The following is a 19,953-nucleotide window of genomic DNA, read 5'->3' on the forward strand; positions in this document are numbered from 1 at the left end:
GAGCTGGTCCTGCAGCACTACTGAAATACGCACTTATCCTATGACCTCAGTGATGGACTTGGGTTCCCAGAACCAACACTCTTTACATTAAGTAAACAAATAAATATTTTTATTAAAAATATGCCACCAGCCAAATCTCCAGCACTGGACAGCCTGAGCTGGTTTACACTAAATTGAGAGATAAGGAGTTGTGATGTCCCATTGCCATAGGAAAGCCCAGCCCCAAGGCAGGATTATCTTTGGTGGCATGCAACAAAAATTCTTTGCCCCTGCTCCCAGCAACTACCAGCTCCTATGCTGAAAAGTGCTGTGGATCTTCTTTCTAGCCATCCTGGGCTGTCTGATATGGTGTATTTAACAAGGTTATTAACACTATAGTAGCAACTTTGTCATCCCAATGGTCTCAATAAAGTGGACAGGAATCCCAAACATTTCTCCCTATTATACCAAAAAAGTAAACAAAAATGGAAATAAACTTTAATTGACATAAAGACACCCAAACACTTGATCACAACTTTATTAAATATAATAACTTTCATATTTCTTCTTTTTTTATCTAGCATAGTCCAAACAATCCCCTATAAAAAGAATCCACCCTAGCACACTAGCACTAACAGTTGCTAAATGATCTAATTCAAGCATTCCCGGGGCTCCTTTTCACCTGTCAGCCAGTCAAACACAGCCAGCAAGGGAAATCTCTTTTCATTGGCTAGCTGGTGAAGGGAAGTCCCAGGGAATCCCAGGATTCATCATTTAATGACAGCCAGCAATTGTGTATGATTGGGTCATTTTTTATGGAGTTTATTTTTTCATTTGGACCACATTGGATCAATAAAAAAAGAAGATAGGAGAATTTATTTAATTAGAAAACAGTTTTAACTGTTTTGGCATAATAATTAGATGTCTATTAAATTGAGACCTCTGGGCGGTGTTGCCAATCCAGGGTTTCCAATCTTGTCACTTACCATAGCTCCCATGCTTCAGCTTAGGCCTGGTAGTCTATAGGATGGAGAGGCACTGTTTTTGCACTCCCTCATAAAGGCACATACTTTTCAATATGGTAGGTGGTCCCCACACTCATGGTCTCTCAGATATAGTAGAAACCAGCCCAGGTCGACTAGCAATGTGGTTGGTATTTGGGAAGGGGGGCATGCTGCAGTTTTTGTACAATGTTTTTTCTTATTAAACAGCTTAGCACTGTGAAATCAGGTTTAGTGGGGGTCTGACGTTTTATTGCTTGCAAATTTAACAAACAGAGCTACTGGGGTTTCATGCAACCTTAATATCTACATATACAAAGTTTTGTTGTCTCCTGTAAAACATTTTCATTTATAAGATTCCAGTCCTTCTTCACATTCAGAAATCCTTTTTCTAAAATTTATAGTGTTCATTTTTTTTGCTTTGTTTCAAAGCAAAGTTAATATTCAAAATTCTCATAGAGCCTTTGCATCTTATCTTGAATAATGTATATTATGTAAATGTTTATTGAAATGAATCTAGTGGCACAAACCGATTTCTCAGAAAGAGAAAATTAAGTAGAATATAAACTGCTATCCTTCAGATATTTAGTGTATACAGTTAAGTAATTCTAAATAAATTATAGCAAACGGTAATTATCAGAAGCCAAATGTTCCCAGTTAAAATCAGCATCAAACGGTTGAACATGCAGAACAGAAAAAGAGAAACTTAAATGTTAGAGATTTTCTATATGCAAATAAACCAAATATTGTCTATGAATTGTTTTATGGCCAATATTATTATCAAACTTTAATAATAGATGAACATGTTTAAGCTGTTATTAATGAGAAATAATTATGGTGTATTAAAAGGGTCTTAATGTATATAGGGCACATATACCCTGCAAATGCCGTAACCTATATATAGTAAATGACACATGAGTATACACTACATGGTCAAATATGGAACAATTAAGTTTTGCATATGATGACCTTTGCAGATGTGTATTTCAAACTGCTATTAGTGAGGGGCAATAATGAACTATATTATGTGCAAAGTCTGTAAAAATAAGATTACATGTTTCATAACAAGATGATTAGATGAGAGTGCAGTGGGGGAGACCATGTAAAATGCAAATTGGCCATGCAAAATTACCTGAAATACACACTACCTAGAGTTGACTGGAATAATAATTTTTATTCATTCTTCACTAAGCCTCTCACACCATGAGGATGCACGTAAATCACAATTCAATACGCATAGATATGTAGCATGCTGTGGAAGAGTTATAGGCATGTTTACATACCGAGTCATCATTGATTATTTATAAGGCCTAACAAAACTCTGCAGCAACGGACAGTATGTATAACAAATCATACATGGAAACCAAATAAAAGCATACAACATTGACAGAGGTGAAGACTTGAGACAGAGGGTAACAGGGGACCCTGCTGATTAGAACTTGCAAACTAGAGGGAGAAGGTAATGTTCTGATAATAGGAGCTAGAGTGAATGAATGATAGCTGGTAGCATACAGAGGGAGTAATACCAGGTGGGGATAAGATATGATATAGTGAAGAGGTGGATTCTGAGAGAGCCCTTAAATAACTGAAGGTTGATAAAGAGTCTGATCAGGTGGGGTAAAAAGATCAATAAAAGGGGACCAGCATAGGAGTCTTGTGGACAGAAGTTAGAAGTGGTAATCAGAGGGTAGCTGATATGCAAGTTAGATGCAGATCTAGGATGAAATCAGAGATATATGAGAGAAAGTGATGATGAGTAGCTTGAATTGTATTCTGATCATTATGGGTAGCCAGTATAGGGATTTGCAGAGTATTGCAGCAGATATGGAATGGTAAGAGAGGAAGATCAGTATTACAAAGGAATTTAGGATGGCTTGGAATGGTGACAGACAGGCAAGGGGAAGGTGAGATAGGAGGAGGTTACAGTAGTCAAAGCCGGAAATAGTGAGAGAATATGTAAGTGTTTTTGTAATGTCCTAGTAATAGAAAAACACAGGGCCGGATTTCCCGCTAGGCACTCTAGGCAACTGCCTAGGGCCCAGCGGTACCTAGAGGGCCCTGTCAGAGCTGATGTTGAGCGGGGTAGGCAAGGCAGAAGGGCGCTCCCCTCCGCCTGCCATCCCCCTCTGTCCGCCGGCATAACGCCAAAAAGAAAGAAGGGGGGAAAAACTAAAAAAGAAGTCAGCTGACCGCTCGTCGGGACCCGGCAGTCTCCTCTCCTACTGAAAATGACGTCGGGCGTGATGACGTCACTCCCGATGTGATTTTCAGTGAGAAGTGGCGAGGACCACTGGCTGAGCAGAGAGGAGGAGCAGCGGCAGCGCGCCATCGATCAAAGACGTAAATAAGCATAATAGAAGGTAAGTTAACTAACGGAGGGGCCATGTCAGAAAAATTTGGAACAGGTATTAAGGGAGTGGGCATGATGGCAATAATATGTATATGGGGGGCATGATGGTAATAATATGTATATGGGGGCATAATGGCAATAATATGTATATGAGGGCATGATGGCAATAATATGTATATGGGGGGCATGATGGTAATAATATGTATATGGGGGCATAATGGCAATAATATGTATATGAGGGCATGATGGCAATAATATGTATCAGAGGGGCATGAGGGGCATGATGCCAATAATATGTAGCAGAGGGGCATGATGGCAATAATATGTATCAGAGGGGCATGAGGGGCAAGATGCCAATAATATGTAGCAGAGGGGCATGTGGGGCATGATGGCAATAATTAGTAGCAGAGGGGCATGATGGCAATAATAAGTAGCAGAGGGGCATGAGGGGCATGATGCCAATAATATGTATCAGAGGGGCATGAGGAGCATAATGGAAAAAATATGTAGCAGAGGGGCATGATGACAGAAATGTGGAACAGTCAAGGGGAGAAAAAATATGGAAGGCACAGTGTGATGGTGAAGGGTGCACAGTGTGATGATAAAAGAGCAAAAGCATGATGGAGGGCACAGTGTGATGATGAAGGGTGCACAGTGTGATGATAAAAATTATAGACAAAGTCACAAAACAGTACCTGACCAGTGCATTGTTTGAATGTTCCTAAATGACTGTTAGGGGTATTTAAATTATTGGTGATGTGGCAGCGAACATCACCGCAATGTCTGGCTGCACATATGTCTGAATCTTATGGTATCCCAACATCTCAGGTTTTCCTGCGCAACTGTGGTGTGAGGAAAAATCTGCGATGTTACATCACCACCGAGTGCCTTCACGACCATTGCGGAGGCCCTCTGCAGAACATCACTAAGAATGGATTTGGCCCCATAATGACTTTGGTAAAATAATCTCAAATTTAGCAAAGCAAGTTTATGCATATTTCAGAAAAATCTTAGTTATTCAGGTTAAGAGGAACTACCAATTAGAAAATAACATTGTTACAGTTGAGCAAAGAAAGTATCCCAGAAATACACACAATGCAAGATACTGTCCAAAACGTTTCATTGCAGCACCTACTTGGACAAAAATGTAAACAGGGCTGTCCTTGTTACCAGTTTCCTACTCCATGCATGTGGCTAGTTATCAAAGTTGTAAATACATTGAATGCTTTATACAGGTCCAAATTACTCCTATATAAAAGTGAATCACAGGACATTTTGCTAAACTGAAAACACAGATAAAAGACCTAAACAGAAGCATTTATAGAACCGATTAAATAAAATAAAAAATTGTTCAGTCAGCCAGACACTTTAAAGTACATGAATAACTGACACAGATCCAGTTCAACAGAGACTGTGTTGTCCACCTAAATAGACCACATGGTCACAAAACTAGGTGTAACTATCTGGATTCTTCACAGTCTGCATGGCTTGACTCCATCACCCTCTGAGGCATGGCGTCTAACAAGGTGAAGGTGTTCGCCAGGGACTCCTGCAAGGAGATGTCTGCTTTGCTGCTTCACCAGACAAGTGGTAGTTTTCCTGATGGGTATGAGGCAAGTCTGACTAGAGAGGATGAATTGCCAATAAGGAGAGTTCTGAATATAAAGGAACCCCAGATACAAGGAACAGCTGTATAGAAGAGTTTGCTTGATTCCAGGATTACAGGATTAGCTGTAAAGCAGATGAAGATGGAGCCTGGATACCAGGAATGACAGAACATATATGGACACAGGATACCAGGATTAGTTCAGAAGCATAGGATGCTGGATACCATGATCATAAAAGGAGGTATGAATAGAGGGTACTAGAATTGTAGAATACCAGGTTACCAGGATGCAGAGACATCAGGATAGCAGATTTCAGGCGGCAGCCAATTATTCCAGCAGCAAGACAGGCTACAGGACATGAAGTTCTGGCAGCATCTAACATGCCCAGGTACCTTAAATAGTTTGGGGAATGAGGGGGAATGAAATCCGATCAGCCTATGGCTGAACACAGAAGATTATAGACAGACCTGGATCCAAGATGGCGGCCACCATTGTACAGAACGTGGCACACTAACGCCTGGAGAACCGGAAGAGAATAGGCAAGGGGGGATCTGGTGCATGATACATTTGAAGGGGAGGCTACAATGAACTAATCCTGGCTTTTACTGGCCTTTTGTATGTTGTCAGAATCGGGTATATCAGCAGGTGACTGGGGGCTCTTCACTCTTCCCTTAATGAAGTGAAAATCAGGGATAGAGTAATGAATTCCCAACATTTGGTGCAGGTCTCTTTAATTTTGTCTTTCTTGAGAAAAGGGAATGGGATTTAATTTCGAAATAAAATGCCTCTGTGATTGTCATGAATGTGAATACTGGTTCAGCACTTTATTAAGAAAACACCATAGTAAGACACTATATTCGATAGAATTTCACCATAATATTGAGTGTATTGCACCAGAATGCATAGTGATCATAGTGAACATATTTGTATACACTAAGTTTCCCTCTTATAAAAAAATGACAATGACCCCTGCCCCTAATTGCTTCTCTTCACAAGTTGTTGTAGGAGTAGTTTACTAAATAATTGAAGGCTCTTGCAAAAATGGAGAACTGGCTGTTAAAACCAATTGAAGCTGTGCCTCTTGTTAACCTATAATGTTATGCTTTTCAGCTGGTAAAGCTGGGCAGTGATTGTAAAAAAAACCCTGTAAAATAATGAAGAATAAGCCCCCCAAGTAAGTCATCAACAACTTAGTGCATTGTATTGCAATTGCGAGTAGCCTTGTACCAAATGAATATTTTAATGGATTTAATTGTTTAACTCTGAAGGTCCCTCATGTTCCCCATTATAGGATGGCAGAAGTTTAGTCTCAAAAGTAAAAAAGGGAGGTAGCATACAAAGTGTAGTATATACATAGATAATTTAACAAGGAATAAACCAATAACCCACAACATTAAAACCACTGACAAGTGAAGTGATTGATTATGCATTGATTATCTGATTACAATAGCAGCTGTCAAGGCGTGGGATTTATTAGGAAGCAACTGAGCAGTCAGTTCTTGAAATTGATGTCTTGAAAACAGGAAAAAAGGGCAAGTGTAAGGATCTGAGTGACTTTGACAGGGGGTTACATTGTGAAAGCTAGACGACTGAGTCAGAGCATCCCCAAAATATCAGGTCTCGATGGGTGTCCCTGCTATGTAATGGTTAGCACCTATCAAAAGTTGTCCAAGGTAGGACAACCGGTGAACCTGCAACAGGGTCATGGGCAAATTTTGTGTTGACAACATATATAAAGATGCTGGGTAGATACATTAGCTTCTGATGACTGGTAGTTAAGTTATTAACTCAGTTTTTGAAAGATTGAGCTTGAGATGATGAGAGGACAACCAAGATTAAATGGCATAAAGATATTCAGTAATGCAGACCAACATAGACTGTGAGAGATCTAGAGAGGATATATATTTTTGGTTATCATCCACATACGTGATAGTTAAAACTAAAGGTCATATTCATTTTAAAGAAAAACTGATATATACATAGAGAAAAGGAGATGGCCTTTGACTAATAGAGAAAGCGCAGAGTAGGTAGATCCAGAAAAACAAAGGCTGAAGACACTGTTTAATAAGTAGTATATGAACCAGGAGAGGATTGTATCCTGAAGCCCAAGGCAGTGTAGCATTCGTAAGGGAAGTGAGTCATCAACAGTGTCAAATGCTGCAGAGAGGTCCAGGAGAATTAGAAGCAATTAATGACTTTCAGATTTAGCAGTGATTAAATCATTGACCATTATAGTAAGTGCAGTCTCTGTGAAGTGTTGGGTGTGAAAGCCTGATTGAAGAAGGTCCAATTGGTTGTGTGAGGACAGGCTGTCTTTGAGGTGAGTATAGGCAAGCCTCACAAGAAGCTTAAGGGACATGGGTGTTGAGAGAAGAAGATAAAAGGTTATTGTTATATTTTTATTATTCCCAAAAGTGACATATATTTTAAGCACAGTTGCTGCATTTCAGCAATAAGCAAAAATAATGAGTAAACGAAATAATAGGAAAATAACATTTTACTTTTCCCTAATCATTAGCACAGGCCTGTGTGGTTCACTAATGGAATTACAGCTTTTATTTCATGCTAAATTATATCTCAGAGGGAAATCAATAGTGATAATTCTGCATGATGTTAATGGAAATGCTATCTACACAGAATATTAAAAATGTAGTTATTATATAAAATGTCAACATTTGCAAAATATATGTATTGTTATAACCCAATGTCTCACTGTATTTTAGAAATCAACTTCTGTCATTTATTTATTTGCTAATGGTAAACGTGAGACAAAAACAAGCACTTCTACATGCTCAAAACACGTGTAGCTCCCAACACGTTAAACTGTAAAAAATGGACCTTATATAAAAAATGATACAGTATGCACACAATGGCAAACATGGAAGCACACTATGATTTTGAGCCTTATGCAATACCTAGTTTTGGACCACCTGGCACAGACTAACAACCTGGCATCTCTGGCATTTGCGAGAGGGACTGGTTTGCATTAGAGTGCAAATAGGCTGATGTCTCCATACATTTTTTAATTGCTTCATCAGCATATGGTAATGACATAAGCAGTGGATATGACAATTTTTTAGTTTCATTGCTTGCTGTGTAAAAGTATGCACAGAAATTTAAAGGACTTGATTTTTATATAAGCTCAGAACCCCACTAAGTACTTTTTCCCCATTTCTATCTAGTTATATGCAATATGTGACACTTAACCTCTTGTGTCAAATTCTTATTTTTCTATAGATTATAAGCTTGTGAGCAGTGCCTTCCTTTCCTCTTTGTCTGTCTGTTACTAACCAGTCTTGTATTATTACTGTGTTTATTCCTAATTAAAAATATCAGAGTATGCTGGTGCTATATGAATGAATATTAATAATAATTTGTTCATGATGCTCTGAGAACTGCATAAAAACTTAAATGGCACTGCAAAAATTGTAGAGCAACCTATCCTCTTTTATGAGTTGTTGCCATATGGTTTAGCAGATGTGTGCTGTCAATACTAAAATATATATTTATATTATATAAAATTTGTGCATGTTCTCAGGGAACTCAGAGCTATGGAAACTGTTGAGAGTCACCCTTTCCAGACTTACTGAAGGAGATTACATTTGCCTGGGATCACACATGTACTATAAATTACAGATGAGCATTACAGATGAGCAAATTGTGTTGGTCATTTGGTCACATTCAGAAGGATCTGGAAAAAAAATCAAAGTTGAGTTTTAAATAACCAAACAAATGCTGGCACAATTCAGTTACCTATATTTTTATAAATAACAGTTCCTTTACTTAATTTGCCATTTTTTGGAGGTAGCCAACAAAGAAGCAATGGTGTTAGTCACATAGCAGACTTGTACTACCAGCAATATAAGAACATCTCTTATTATTAGTTGTCTATTAGGAAGGGGAAAATTCTACTTTGAAAAAAAACTCTGCCAGTAAATTGTCAAGCAGTTTCAAGAAAATGTTTAGATCAGTGTTCAAAGCAAACATATACTTTTACTTTTGTTAGGAATGTGATTGCAGCTTATGGGCCAGAGTCATTAAGGAAAGTAAGGCAAAAACGGAGTGCAAATTAGTTATTTTTTTTGCACATCAGTTAAATACTGGCTGTTTTATAATCTAGCACACAAATACTTGATAGCTTTATTTTTATACTGAAAATCAAAATTGATATAGAACATGCCCTACCCAAACTATAAATCTGTCCCAACATTTTAAATGTATCCCCTTTCAATGCAACATGGTTTTCCCAGTTGCAAAGTTACTCCTTTTTATGCTTTGCTCTCCTTAATGACTCAGGCCCTATGTATCTAAAATTTAGAATCAAGGGTTGGCCCTTACTAGATTTGAGTGGTTCTCTCTGGTTTTAGTTTACCAATGCTTTGTTAAAATAAAAAAATATATATGTTTTCATCACATTTTGACTCTGTTGTAGCTTTAAGATGTCAAAGATAGTTTTGTACTGTTAATCATTCTGTTGTATTGTGAAAAAAAATACTCAGAGTTCAGATGCTTGAGTCTTATGAATTACAGGTTAGATGCTTTCTGAAAGGATGACTTTTTAAGGAACGTGTCTGCTATAAAGAGGAAGATGTATGAGGCATATTAGGGAGAGATGGTACTGATTTGGTTACAGCATTGATGACTGTAAATTATACAGGAGAAACTGAACTGTCGCCTTGATTCAGTGCTTTTGAGATTTGGTAAAGTGGCCCTTTGTGAGAAGGAGCAAAGATGCATCTGCACATTTTCCACATTTTGAGTTGCATGCATCTTAACATTTGTGCAGTCTTAAGTCTAGAAAATAGATGCCTCTTAAGCAAAGACGCCATAATTCTCATCATCAACTCCAAAACTTGCAATTGGTTTATTTAGTTGCAAAATGTATGTGTCAACCAACATGCTTCAAGATCTATGCAATTTAAAATAAGACTCATCTCAAATGGACATGCTAAACTTGCCTCTACACACCTGTACTATACTGTATCAGTGTGGCGATTATGTATTGCACCTAATCACTGATTGTTACTTTTCCCCTAAATATCCATCTATGTCCATGTGTATGTTATATGTAACCTTGTAAAATAATGTCAAAGTGTGCTTTGTTGAGTAACATGAATTTGAACTGGGAAAGTGACAAGAATATTTTGAAAGTAACCAGGCCCAGGGACAGATAACATCTCTGAGGCTTTTCAGAGGGTGATTAAACAGCCTAGTCAGCCAGGCAGAGCAGAGGTGAGAATTCCTGTCCTTTGAAATTCTAGGCCTATATCTCAGGAAATAGATAACTCATTTCAAAAGCCATGTGTCATTCTGGGAACCAGACTGCCCTGACATTGGGAAAGTTCATTTCCAAAGGTGGGGGTGGGAGCAATGTGAGGAAGGTTAAAACAGCTGCCTTACCAAATAATGTTGTTCATTCTATGAGGCGACCTGCCTAGGCTGGAGTGTGCCATCTTTCCCAAAATGTACTCCTCTCTTGTCTTAAACTAGTAAGTTAGGAACTCTGGATTTATTTCCTATTTTATTTCTGAAACTTATTTGTGCAACTTATTTTGTATGTCTTGTTATTAAGTGTTTTGCATTTAGGCCTTGGAAATTTGTTTTCGGATTAACACATTGAATCTAGCATATTCTCTGTGATTCTTTGTGAATTTATGAAGCCTTGTGAGGCACATGCTACCTGTGTATTTGTTTTAAGTGTGAATATTAATAAGTGGTTTTGGTGAATGCAAGGACTCCAGAGTAAATCCATCGTGTTGGCGAAACAGCTTTATTCATTAGTAAGTGACTAAGGTGACTCTAGTCACAGCCAGCTGTTTCAGATTGCTGTATCTGAGGCAGGATGGGCATTCATGACAATCAGTAACACGGCTAATCTGTCTTTTCAAGTGCAAAGGGCTGCAAGTACAAAATACATGTCACTGTAAATATGTACACAAGTTGTGCTCATGTGCAGTGCAACAATTTTGCACCAAACAAATGCACTTAAACTTCTTGGTTGCAATACTTTTAGAGTGTAAGAAGCAGGGCCAAAATGAGGGGCCCAGGGTGCAAGGTCAAGGGGGCACCACAGCCGCCTATTATTTGCCCCTACCAAATCCCTCCTGGAGCAGCACCTGCCCGTCCTCAAAACAAAGACTGCAATTATGCCCGACTCTCTGCTCACTGCAGCTTCGCTGATGATGTCACAAAGCTGTCAGTGAAGAGGAGCCAACAATACAGAAGAGACCCAATTTAACTGCAGAGAATTCAAGGGGGAGCGGATGGAGCTAGTGGAGGTGAACTGAGGGAGAGAGGGAAGAGGGGGCTGAGGGAGTGAGTGGGGGAGAGAGAAGGAGAGAGGGGTGGGGTAAAGGGTATAGATAAAGGATAATGGTTAAAGTAAAGCATTCACTTTAAAAAATAAAAACAAAAAAACACTGTAAAAATACAGCATAAAAGCTTAATGTGATATGAATGCTGACAATCCTCATTGATAAATTGATTCTTTTGGCAAATTCAGATATTAGTTATTCTTAACAACACTACACTAGCAGACATGTAATTAGCTGCATTGCTCCATGTCACTAAATAATTACATTGTTGTACTTTGCTGATTCTGCATAAAAGACATCACTTAAAAATACATTAAAGAGATCTGTAGAACCAGGAGGAGTTTAAAAAAATGGTACAATTCATGAGACATGAAGTTTTTATTTTTCACAACAACAAATCACTGGATTATGTGCATTATCTGCCTTCAGACAAATCTCTAACACACCTCTCCAAAGGTGCAAGATTTCTGTCTGACATTGTATATGAGGTGTGGTGAATTCATGCTGCACATTGAGAAACAACAGAGTATTAGACACACTGTGAAGGACTTCTTATCACACATTAGCCACATTATCCCAGGTTTTGCTTGATTGTGACTGTACAATGTAGTCTGTGGCATGTCTTCATTCAATGCTAGAGGGGCAGATATTACTTTGTAATATGAAGAAGCCAAGAGTGAGTGACTGCATTGCTGCTCTCTAACAGTCTATAAACACTGTAACATGGAATGCATTACTACCAACAACATCTGTACAAATATTTTCTATATAAAATATACCTTTGAAGTTTAAGTGACACTTTGGTAATAATTGTAACTAGACTGTCAAATTAAAACTTAGAATGTGACAAAATATTATGTGCTGAGCTAGTGTATCAGCGCTAAGGTATACAGTTAAATAATAGTTTATGTGTATATATATATATATATATATATATATATATATATATATATATATATATATATATATATATATATATAGAGTTAAGAGGCAGTGATGTCTATAATATCAATAATAGCCTCTATTAAATGTGTTGGCAATTTGTATGATAGCTTGATATTGGGTCTGGTTGGAGGAAATAGGACTTTGGAATGCTATTAATTTAATGTCTAGCTGGTGGGAGGAATATGCATATTTATTAACTACGAATGCTATTCAATCAATTTTAGGACTGATTAAGGGCAGGGTGGTTTCATAAACGTGGGTGCTATTAATTTAATATCAGGGCTGAATGCAAGGGAATAGGCATATATATGCCTAGCGAACAGTTTAGCACTTGTAAAAGGCTAAGCACACACCCAAAGTAGGATGGTGACATTTCCTTAGATAGTGCACCACCATTGGGAGGCAGCATTTACACATGAAGATTGGGGGGGGGAGCACGAGTGGTCTCTCTTGCCCAGGGCACTAAAATGTCTTGTTACGGCTCTGGTAACAAGTACTCGACTAATTGACATGGGTATTGTAAGAGGGAGAATTATGATGAACGATGAAGTGGGTTTCAGGTGTGTTGAGGCAAGATTCACTCATTGAGGCACATAGTGTTAGAATGCCTGATGGATGCTGGGTTCAGACCCAGTCACACAGAGCGACCTGTACTGTACAACCTCAAGACTTTTTGTTTTAAATGTAATAATCTCCCAAGAAATAACTTTTGCTTTGGAGGAATTTCAGGCACATGTAATCCCAACCTAAAATCACCCTTTTCTCTAAAATGGACAATGCCTATAAATAAAAGTTGTGCTGTAAAGCTTAAATTGTTCTTTTTGCTTTTCAGATCATGTTGTGTGTGAAGAAGAATTTAAATATGCAATGCTTGCTCTGAACTGCATATGTCCAGCAACCTCTACATTAATCACTTTGTTAGTTCATACCTCAAGAGGACAGTAAGTATTGCTTTCTGTATTTATCAGGGTCTCAGAAACAAAATGTAATGCATGTATGTCAGTGCCTTGCAATACCACCTGTCGTGCTGTGAGCAGAGTAGATTATTCAGTAAAAGTATGCACAGAAATTAATGGTATTAATCTTGGAGCTTTAGATGAAATATTGTTGTTACACAGATATGTGAAACCAAAGAAACTGATTCCGTTGATGAGAATAAGAAGTCAGTTGTATTCAGAATACAAAGGATAAACATGACAACTGGATCATAAGGATGCCCATGCAGTTCAGTTGAGAGTTGACTTTACGCGCATGTTTCTAGAACTGTTTGATCAAAGCTGATAGGGATTTTATTATTGCAAGTCTGAGAATCTCCCTCAATCAGGGGCCTGGTATGTTTGTGTGTGGGCATTCTCACATTGCATGGGACCACAAAGGCAGAATTCAGACCAATTTGTTTTCAAACATACACATGTTTCCAGGTTATTATTTAATTCTATGTACAAGTGTAACTATGAATTATTTTATTTAATGCAATGTACTAAATAACACTGGACTTATTTTAGGGATACTTTCCCTTTAATGTAAACAGGATTTCAATATAATTTTAGAAGTAACTCAAACTTCACAATAAAACTCTCTGGGTTGCTTGCTGTGACAAGATGGGTCTTCCCATCTGTCACTTTGAACAATAAAATGCATGAAACTTATTTAGATTGTCTAGTTGAATAGAACTTTGAACTTTATTAAGCATATCATTGCAACCTCTGACAATCAGGATGGACATAAATGTAACCACCCTATTCTTAAATAAAGCTAGCTGGGTTACACATAGTCATCTGGATTTATCATTGGATAACATCTTAATTTCCTGGCCAGCTGTCCCACCCCTCTTGCAAACAGGAAGTCTGAATCATCTAAATCCCCTTCCACGTCACCAAAAGCGAGAAATTAGTAGAGGTATTCTCTGTTACTACCAGGACTAAGTCAATCACCAACTGGTTTGAATAGCTATTCCCTGGAATTGTTTCGGACTGCTAGGCACCAGGCCAGCAGCAAGGAAACCCACATGGGGATGATATGTTCTCACTCTCATCTCTAATCCCTAAGAATGTAGGAGCCAATTACATCTTGTCTGAACTTGGATTAACTTTCAGGGATGCACTTTCAACCAAGGGAAAGATGGACTATTTATGAAGGTCCTGAAAGAGGACCCAAGGGTTGTTAGTGATTTTTCTGAGTCTGGGTTGAAGTCCTGTCTCCAACCAGTTCTAAAGGGTGACCAGATTGCAAGCCTGTTACCTGGAAGAAACTCTGCTCCATTGGGAGTTGCTCATAGGTCTGTCTACCCGGTATGCCTACTGGAGTAGGGTGTCTAGGGGTGCAATTCACTACCATCTGGAAAGAACGTATTTGATTGCCTTAAAAATGACTGTTGAATGGTGTCGTGTTGCAATTTAAATTTGGTGATTTTCTGGTTGTTTTGCTTTTGGTTACAGTGTATTTGTCTATTGTAATAAAGGTACTATTGTATCATATCTCTATGCCTGTGTTATTTAGAACCACAAGTTACCAGGGCTAGATAAGTGGGCTCCTGCCATAACATCCTGGTATCATGATACTTGCCTTTGTTTTCTTGTTCTTCATTTGCAACACTTTACATTCAAACTCCAAACTATGAGCACTGAAGGATCATGACTACAGGTGCAGGGAGAAGTAACTTTGCCGTAAAATGTGGGGATTTCAGGATCCCCCATATGCTCTTCTATATGGGGGATGGTGCGTTCACTTTACAAATATATTTCATGTATTTCCCTTTACAAATGAATTATTATTCATTGTCCTACCCTTGTATTGCCAAGCTCTGGCTTGAAGTGCACTGCTTAATAGAAGATACCACTGATTTTTCCCTCCACTGTGTACCATTATGCCCTTCCTACTTACTCTTATACAACAATATTATTGATATTCTTAAGCATTCTTATGTCCTGCAAAAATCACATCTTAAACTCTATGAATCTTGTTATTGCTTGTAATTGAAGAAATACTAAAACTCCATATTTGGCCTTGGGCTGTTACTGTTGAGCATTGTCAATTGTTTATCTTCTGTTGTTTATATGTTCAAATACTAATGTGTCAACAATTTTCTTCTTTTTCAATGCTTTGTTCATTATTTAAAAATGTATTAGTTAAATGTAAAAACTCAACAAAAATACTTAGATACAAATACAATATTACAAGATAAAATATAAAATCCTAACTTATTTCTACAGTTGTAAAGAAATGGAAAAGATATTTATGACATTATTGCTGCTTGGGTTTTTTTTTTTAAGGACCTTGGTAACCTTACACAAGGAACAGAATATTGAATTTAACCCCATCCCTGCTTTGACTACCCAGAGCAGCTATGTCTATTTTTCCTGGGGAGAATTTTAAAAAAAGAAGACTCGCTTGGTCAGAGAGTTTGTAGAAAAGAAATATATTTCAATTGGCATCCTGCTGGTCCAGGGATTAAGAAGATGAAATGGTATTTTATGAGAAGCTGTGACAGGGAGGCAATATTATATTTCTTTTTTGATCTTGGTTTCTTTTTATACATTTTGCCTTCAGTGAAAAATGTTCCCTGACTATTCCTTTTATTTAACAAGATTATGGAGCATGAGGTGAAAATGTTTAAGATAGCCATATTATTATTATTATTATTACTATTGTAAAGTGATTAATAGTCACAGAAAAAACTGAACAACCAAGGTATGCGGTGGTATGTCCGAGTCTGCCACAAAAACACTCATGCACAAAGTATATATTTATAAAATGTTTATTCTAACATATAAAAAACCATAATAGGTACAGTCATTTCAGTGCCGGACTAAGTTATATTTTGTTGATACTTTTTTCTGCATATCCGGCATAGAATATGACTTCCCTATCCAGTTTTGAGGATAGAAGTAGGAGGAGACAATCCTATTTGAATTGTGAGTCTGGTCGCACCAGTGTCCCACTCAGAGAACATAGCCTGAATAGAGATTTTAACAAATTGGAAAATCTATTGAAAGCTGAGATGAGACACTGGTGGGATGGTATTAGTCTACAAAGATATGTAGATAAGAAAATGGTTCCAAGGGGTTTAAGACTGTTTAAAACTTTCCCATTCCAGGATGATGTTGATATGCTGTCTCAATGGAATCTGATTTTAGATGAATGTTCTATTTCATTAATGAAAGTATTGATTAAATATAGGGAAGAGAAAGCTAAAAACCTATCTAAGGAGATTGAAGTTATCAAAAACAAACTAGAGACGTATGAGGAGATTGAAACCCTTATTCAAAGGGATAAAAAGACTAACGAGAGAGTAGTAGAATATGAACGTCAATTAATACAAACCAAAGAGTCCAAATATGATAGGGATGTACAAGACTATCAACAAGATAAGGTGAGGACCTACAATAAATTTAGGAGGGAAGGCAAATCGGAGAGAAGTTTCAGTGGGCGGAGATATGGGGAGATGCGATCTCAATTTAGATCTTCAAAAATAAATTATGTCCCCTCTCCTTTTAGAAAATATAGAAATTCACCACATAGAAGTAGATCTACTGAGAGAGGGAGAAACCACTTTGATAAAACACATCTACAAGATCAAAGAGTAGTTAGACCAAAAGTCCCCAAAGAATCTTACAATAATGACCCAAGAGTGTCAGAGGATGATGACTCAAGTTGGGCAGTATCCTCAAATAGAAATAAAAACAAAACTAAAAATAACAAAAATACAGAAGCAGTGTCTTTTTTAGGGATACAGCAGTTACAAAAAGAAAAAGGAAAAGAGATATTACATCCAAATCGGTACCAATTACTTTCAACAGGTACAACCAAAAAGAGATCAAGGCATCTATCAGAAGACAGGGAGGATACATCAGATCTAGACACCAGGAACTGGAATTAAAACAAGACAATATGGACGAATACATAGAAGATTCTATTGTTCAGTTCAAGGGAGATGCAGATATTAATCAGATGAAAGATATTATAATCTCTAGTAAAGCCAACAATACAAAGAGGGTGGGGAGAGATAGAAAGAAAATATTAAAGACTAATAAGATTAACAAAGAAAGGAAAGATCCAATTAATAAAGAAAGTGGAAATAATGATAACAACAAAATTAAAACTAAAAATAAAAATAAAGATAATAATAAAAGTAAAAAAAGAGTGAAGAATCACAAGAGAAGTGGAGATTCCAGACCCCTCGATAAGAGAGGAGTCTTTAATCTATCAAAAAAAGTGTTAACTGAAGCTGAGATTGAACTCCTCAGCAAAGGACTGAACTTTGCCCCTTCAACAGGTCCCAACCTTTTTGAATTATTCACGGAACTAAACAGGTACATGAGATTACTCTGCCGGAAAAAATATTTTATAAATAAAAATCTGAAAACTAAAGGATTAAAGACTACTTGCCAACCCATTGTTGTGGATACTGATCAAGAAGTCCAGGCATTGGATACTTTAGAAGAATTATGGGCTCAGAATAACTGCGTAGGAGACTCTCCCATTACCATTTTTGATATCAATCAACATAATACACATGATAGATCTAAATTTAAATCAAAATCAGAATTTTTTCCATTTTTTATGAAAAGTCCTCAAATGGACTGTTTTTATAAAGTAACTATGGAACAATTTAGGGAGTTATGTTCTCAAGCTAATGGTACAGTTAGGAATAAGGGAGGTAATACAAAAACCAATAAAAGAAAGAGACTTGCTAATCTATCATTTCAGGAACAGGAGGCTTTAAAATTGTTGCAACAGGATTCATCTATCATCATTAAGAATGCCGATAAAGGTGGGGGGGTGGTTATACAGGATCTGATAGATTACAAAACAGAAGCACATAGACAATTGGGTAATGAGGTGTTTTATAAGAAGTTATCTAAGAACCCTGGAGAATTATATAAAGTATTATTGAAGGATTTTTTGGATCTAAGTGTAGAAGATGGTATAATTCCAAAAAGTGAAATGGGATTTTTATATGTATCTCATCCAATTACACCGATATACTACCACTTACCTAAGATTCATAAACAACTACAGTCACCTCCTGGGCGTCCCATTATTTCAAGTCTCGGATCGTTGACAGCGAATCTGTCGAGTTATGTAGACTTCTATTTACAACCATTAGTGACAAAACTAAGATCACATATACGGGATTCATCACATTTGTTAGGTCTACTACAAGATATTAGGTGGGAAGATAAATTTGCGTTCTTAACTATGGACGCTGAATCGCTTTATACAAATATTCCACACACGAAAGGGATAGAGGTGATAGAAGAAGCACTTAAACTAAATGACGAATTGCCAGTTGAACTACAGAAATTTCTGGTAGATTCAATATTTTTTATTTTAACGCACAATTATTTTTTATTCGATGGTAATTATTATTTGCAGATTAAAGGGACGGCCATGGGGACGCGCTTCGCCCCGAGCTATGCCAACCTGTACGTGGGAGCCTTTGAAGAGTCCCACGTGTGGGCGGGTGAGTTCGGGGCGGACCTCGTCCTCTATGGCCGCTATATAGATGATTTGTTTTTTATTTGGAAAGGGGGAGAAGCACGAGCACAAGCTTTTGTTGATTACATGAATCAGAATGAATATCATCTTAAATTTACTCACAAATACCACGAAACAAACATGGAGTTTCTTGATCTGTCCCTAGTGGTTAAAGATGGTAATATTTCCACCTCCACTTTCTTTAAAAAGGTAGATTGTAATAATTATCTCCATTTCAAAAGTGCCCACTATCACAAATGGAAAAAGAATATACCAAAAGGACAGTTCATGCGTATACGTCGCAACTGTTCGGATAAAGATACCTACTTAGATCAGGCCAAGATATTATCCAAAAATTTCCTTGATAGAGGGTACCCTCCCCTACTGGTTAAACAAGCATTTGAAGAAGTAGAACTAATGAATAGAGGAACCCTGTTGAATACTAATGATGGGACTCTTGATCCTGAATTAAAAAAGACTGCAGGGGCTAAAAGTGATGAGAAAAGGAATCATAGTAGAGTCAACAAAAATAACGAAAATACAGAATGGGCTTTTATTTCTAAATAATAATGAATCTTCTACAGCAATAAGAAAGATCTTATGCTCTAATTATTCAATACTAAAACAAGATCCGGTTTTGAAATCTATTTTACCAGAAAAATCAATAGTGGTTTTTAAGAAAGCAAATAATTTAAAAAATTTATTGGCACCAAGTTTTTTGAAAAGACATTCACAAATAAAAATAAAAAAGTCATGTGACAATTCTGGAAGTAGCGGTAGTCCTATGATGGAAACACAACTAAAATGGTTCGCCTCAGTTCCAGATGGTTCTTATAGATGTGGTGGAGCCCGCTGTATAACCTGTAAATATATTAGGAATAAGGAAATTTCAGTGGAAAACATAGAGTCAAAGAAAATGTATAATATACGGGGTTTTATCAACTGTAATTCTTCTTATGTAATTTACTTACTGAGGTGCAGTTGTAACCTATATTATGTAGGTCGTACGACAAGAAAACTTAAACTGCGTTTCAATGAGCATAGAAGAAATATTCTAAAGGGTTTGAGATCTCACAGTGTGTCGAGACATTTTTGTGATAAGCATGATAGTAATCCAGAAGGTCTCTCTATTACTGGTTTGGAGTGTGTTAAACCTACAGCAAGGGGAGGAGATAGATATAAAAAATTATGCAAACAGGAGGTATACTGGATTTATCTCTTAGACACATTGTACCCTGTAGGTCTAAATGAGTCTCTTGAACTTAATGATATTATAT

The 19,953-nt window shown here is 37.2% G+C and overlaps 1 protein-coding gene across 4 annotated transcripts in view; it reads left to right on the forward strand.

Annotated features, from left to right (window-relative positions):
* KCNT2 (potassium sodium-activated channel subfamily T member 2) overlaps positions 1–19,953 on the forward strand; it is a 614,388-nt gene that overhangs the window by 433,903 nt on the left and 160,532 nt on the right. For all 4 annotated transcript variants that reach the window (XM_075182645.1, XM_075182644.1, XM_075182642.1 and 1 more), the window contains exon 14: positions 13,029–13,137. In XM_075182645.1, the coding sequence (XP_075038746.1) occupies positions 13,029–13,137 (109 nt within the window). The remainder of the gene's footprint in view (positions 1–13,028; positions 13,138–19,953) is intronic.

Source organism: Mixophyes fleayi, chromosome 8, assembly GCF_038048845.1.
Source record: "Mixophyes fleayi isolate aMixFle1 chromosome 8, aMixFle1.hap1, whole genome shotgun sequence".
Classification (NCBI taxonomy): Eukaryota; Metazoa; Chordata; class Amphibia; order Anura; family Limnodynastidae; genus Mixophyes; species Mixophyes fleayi.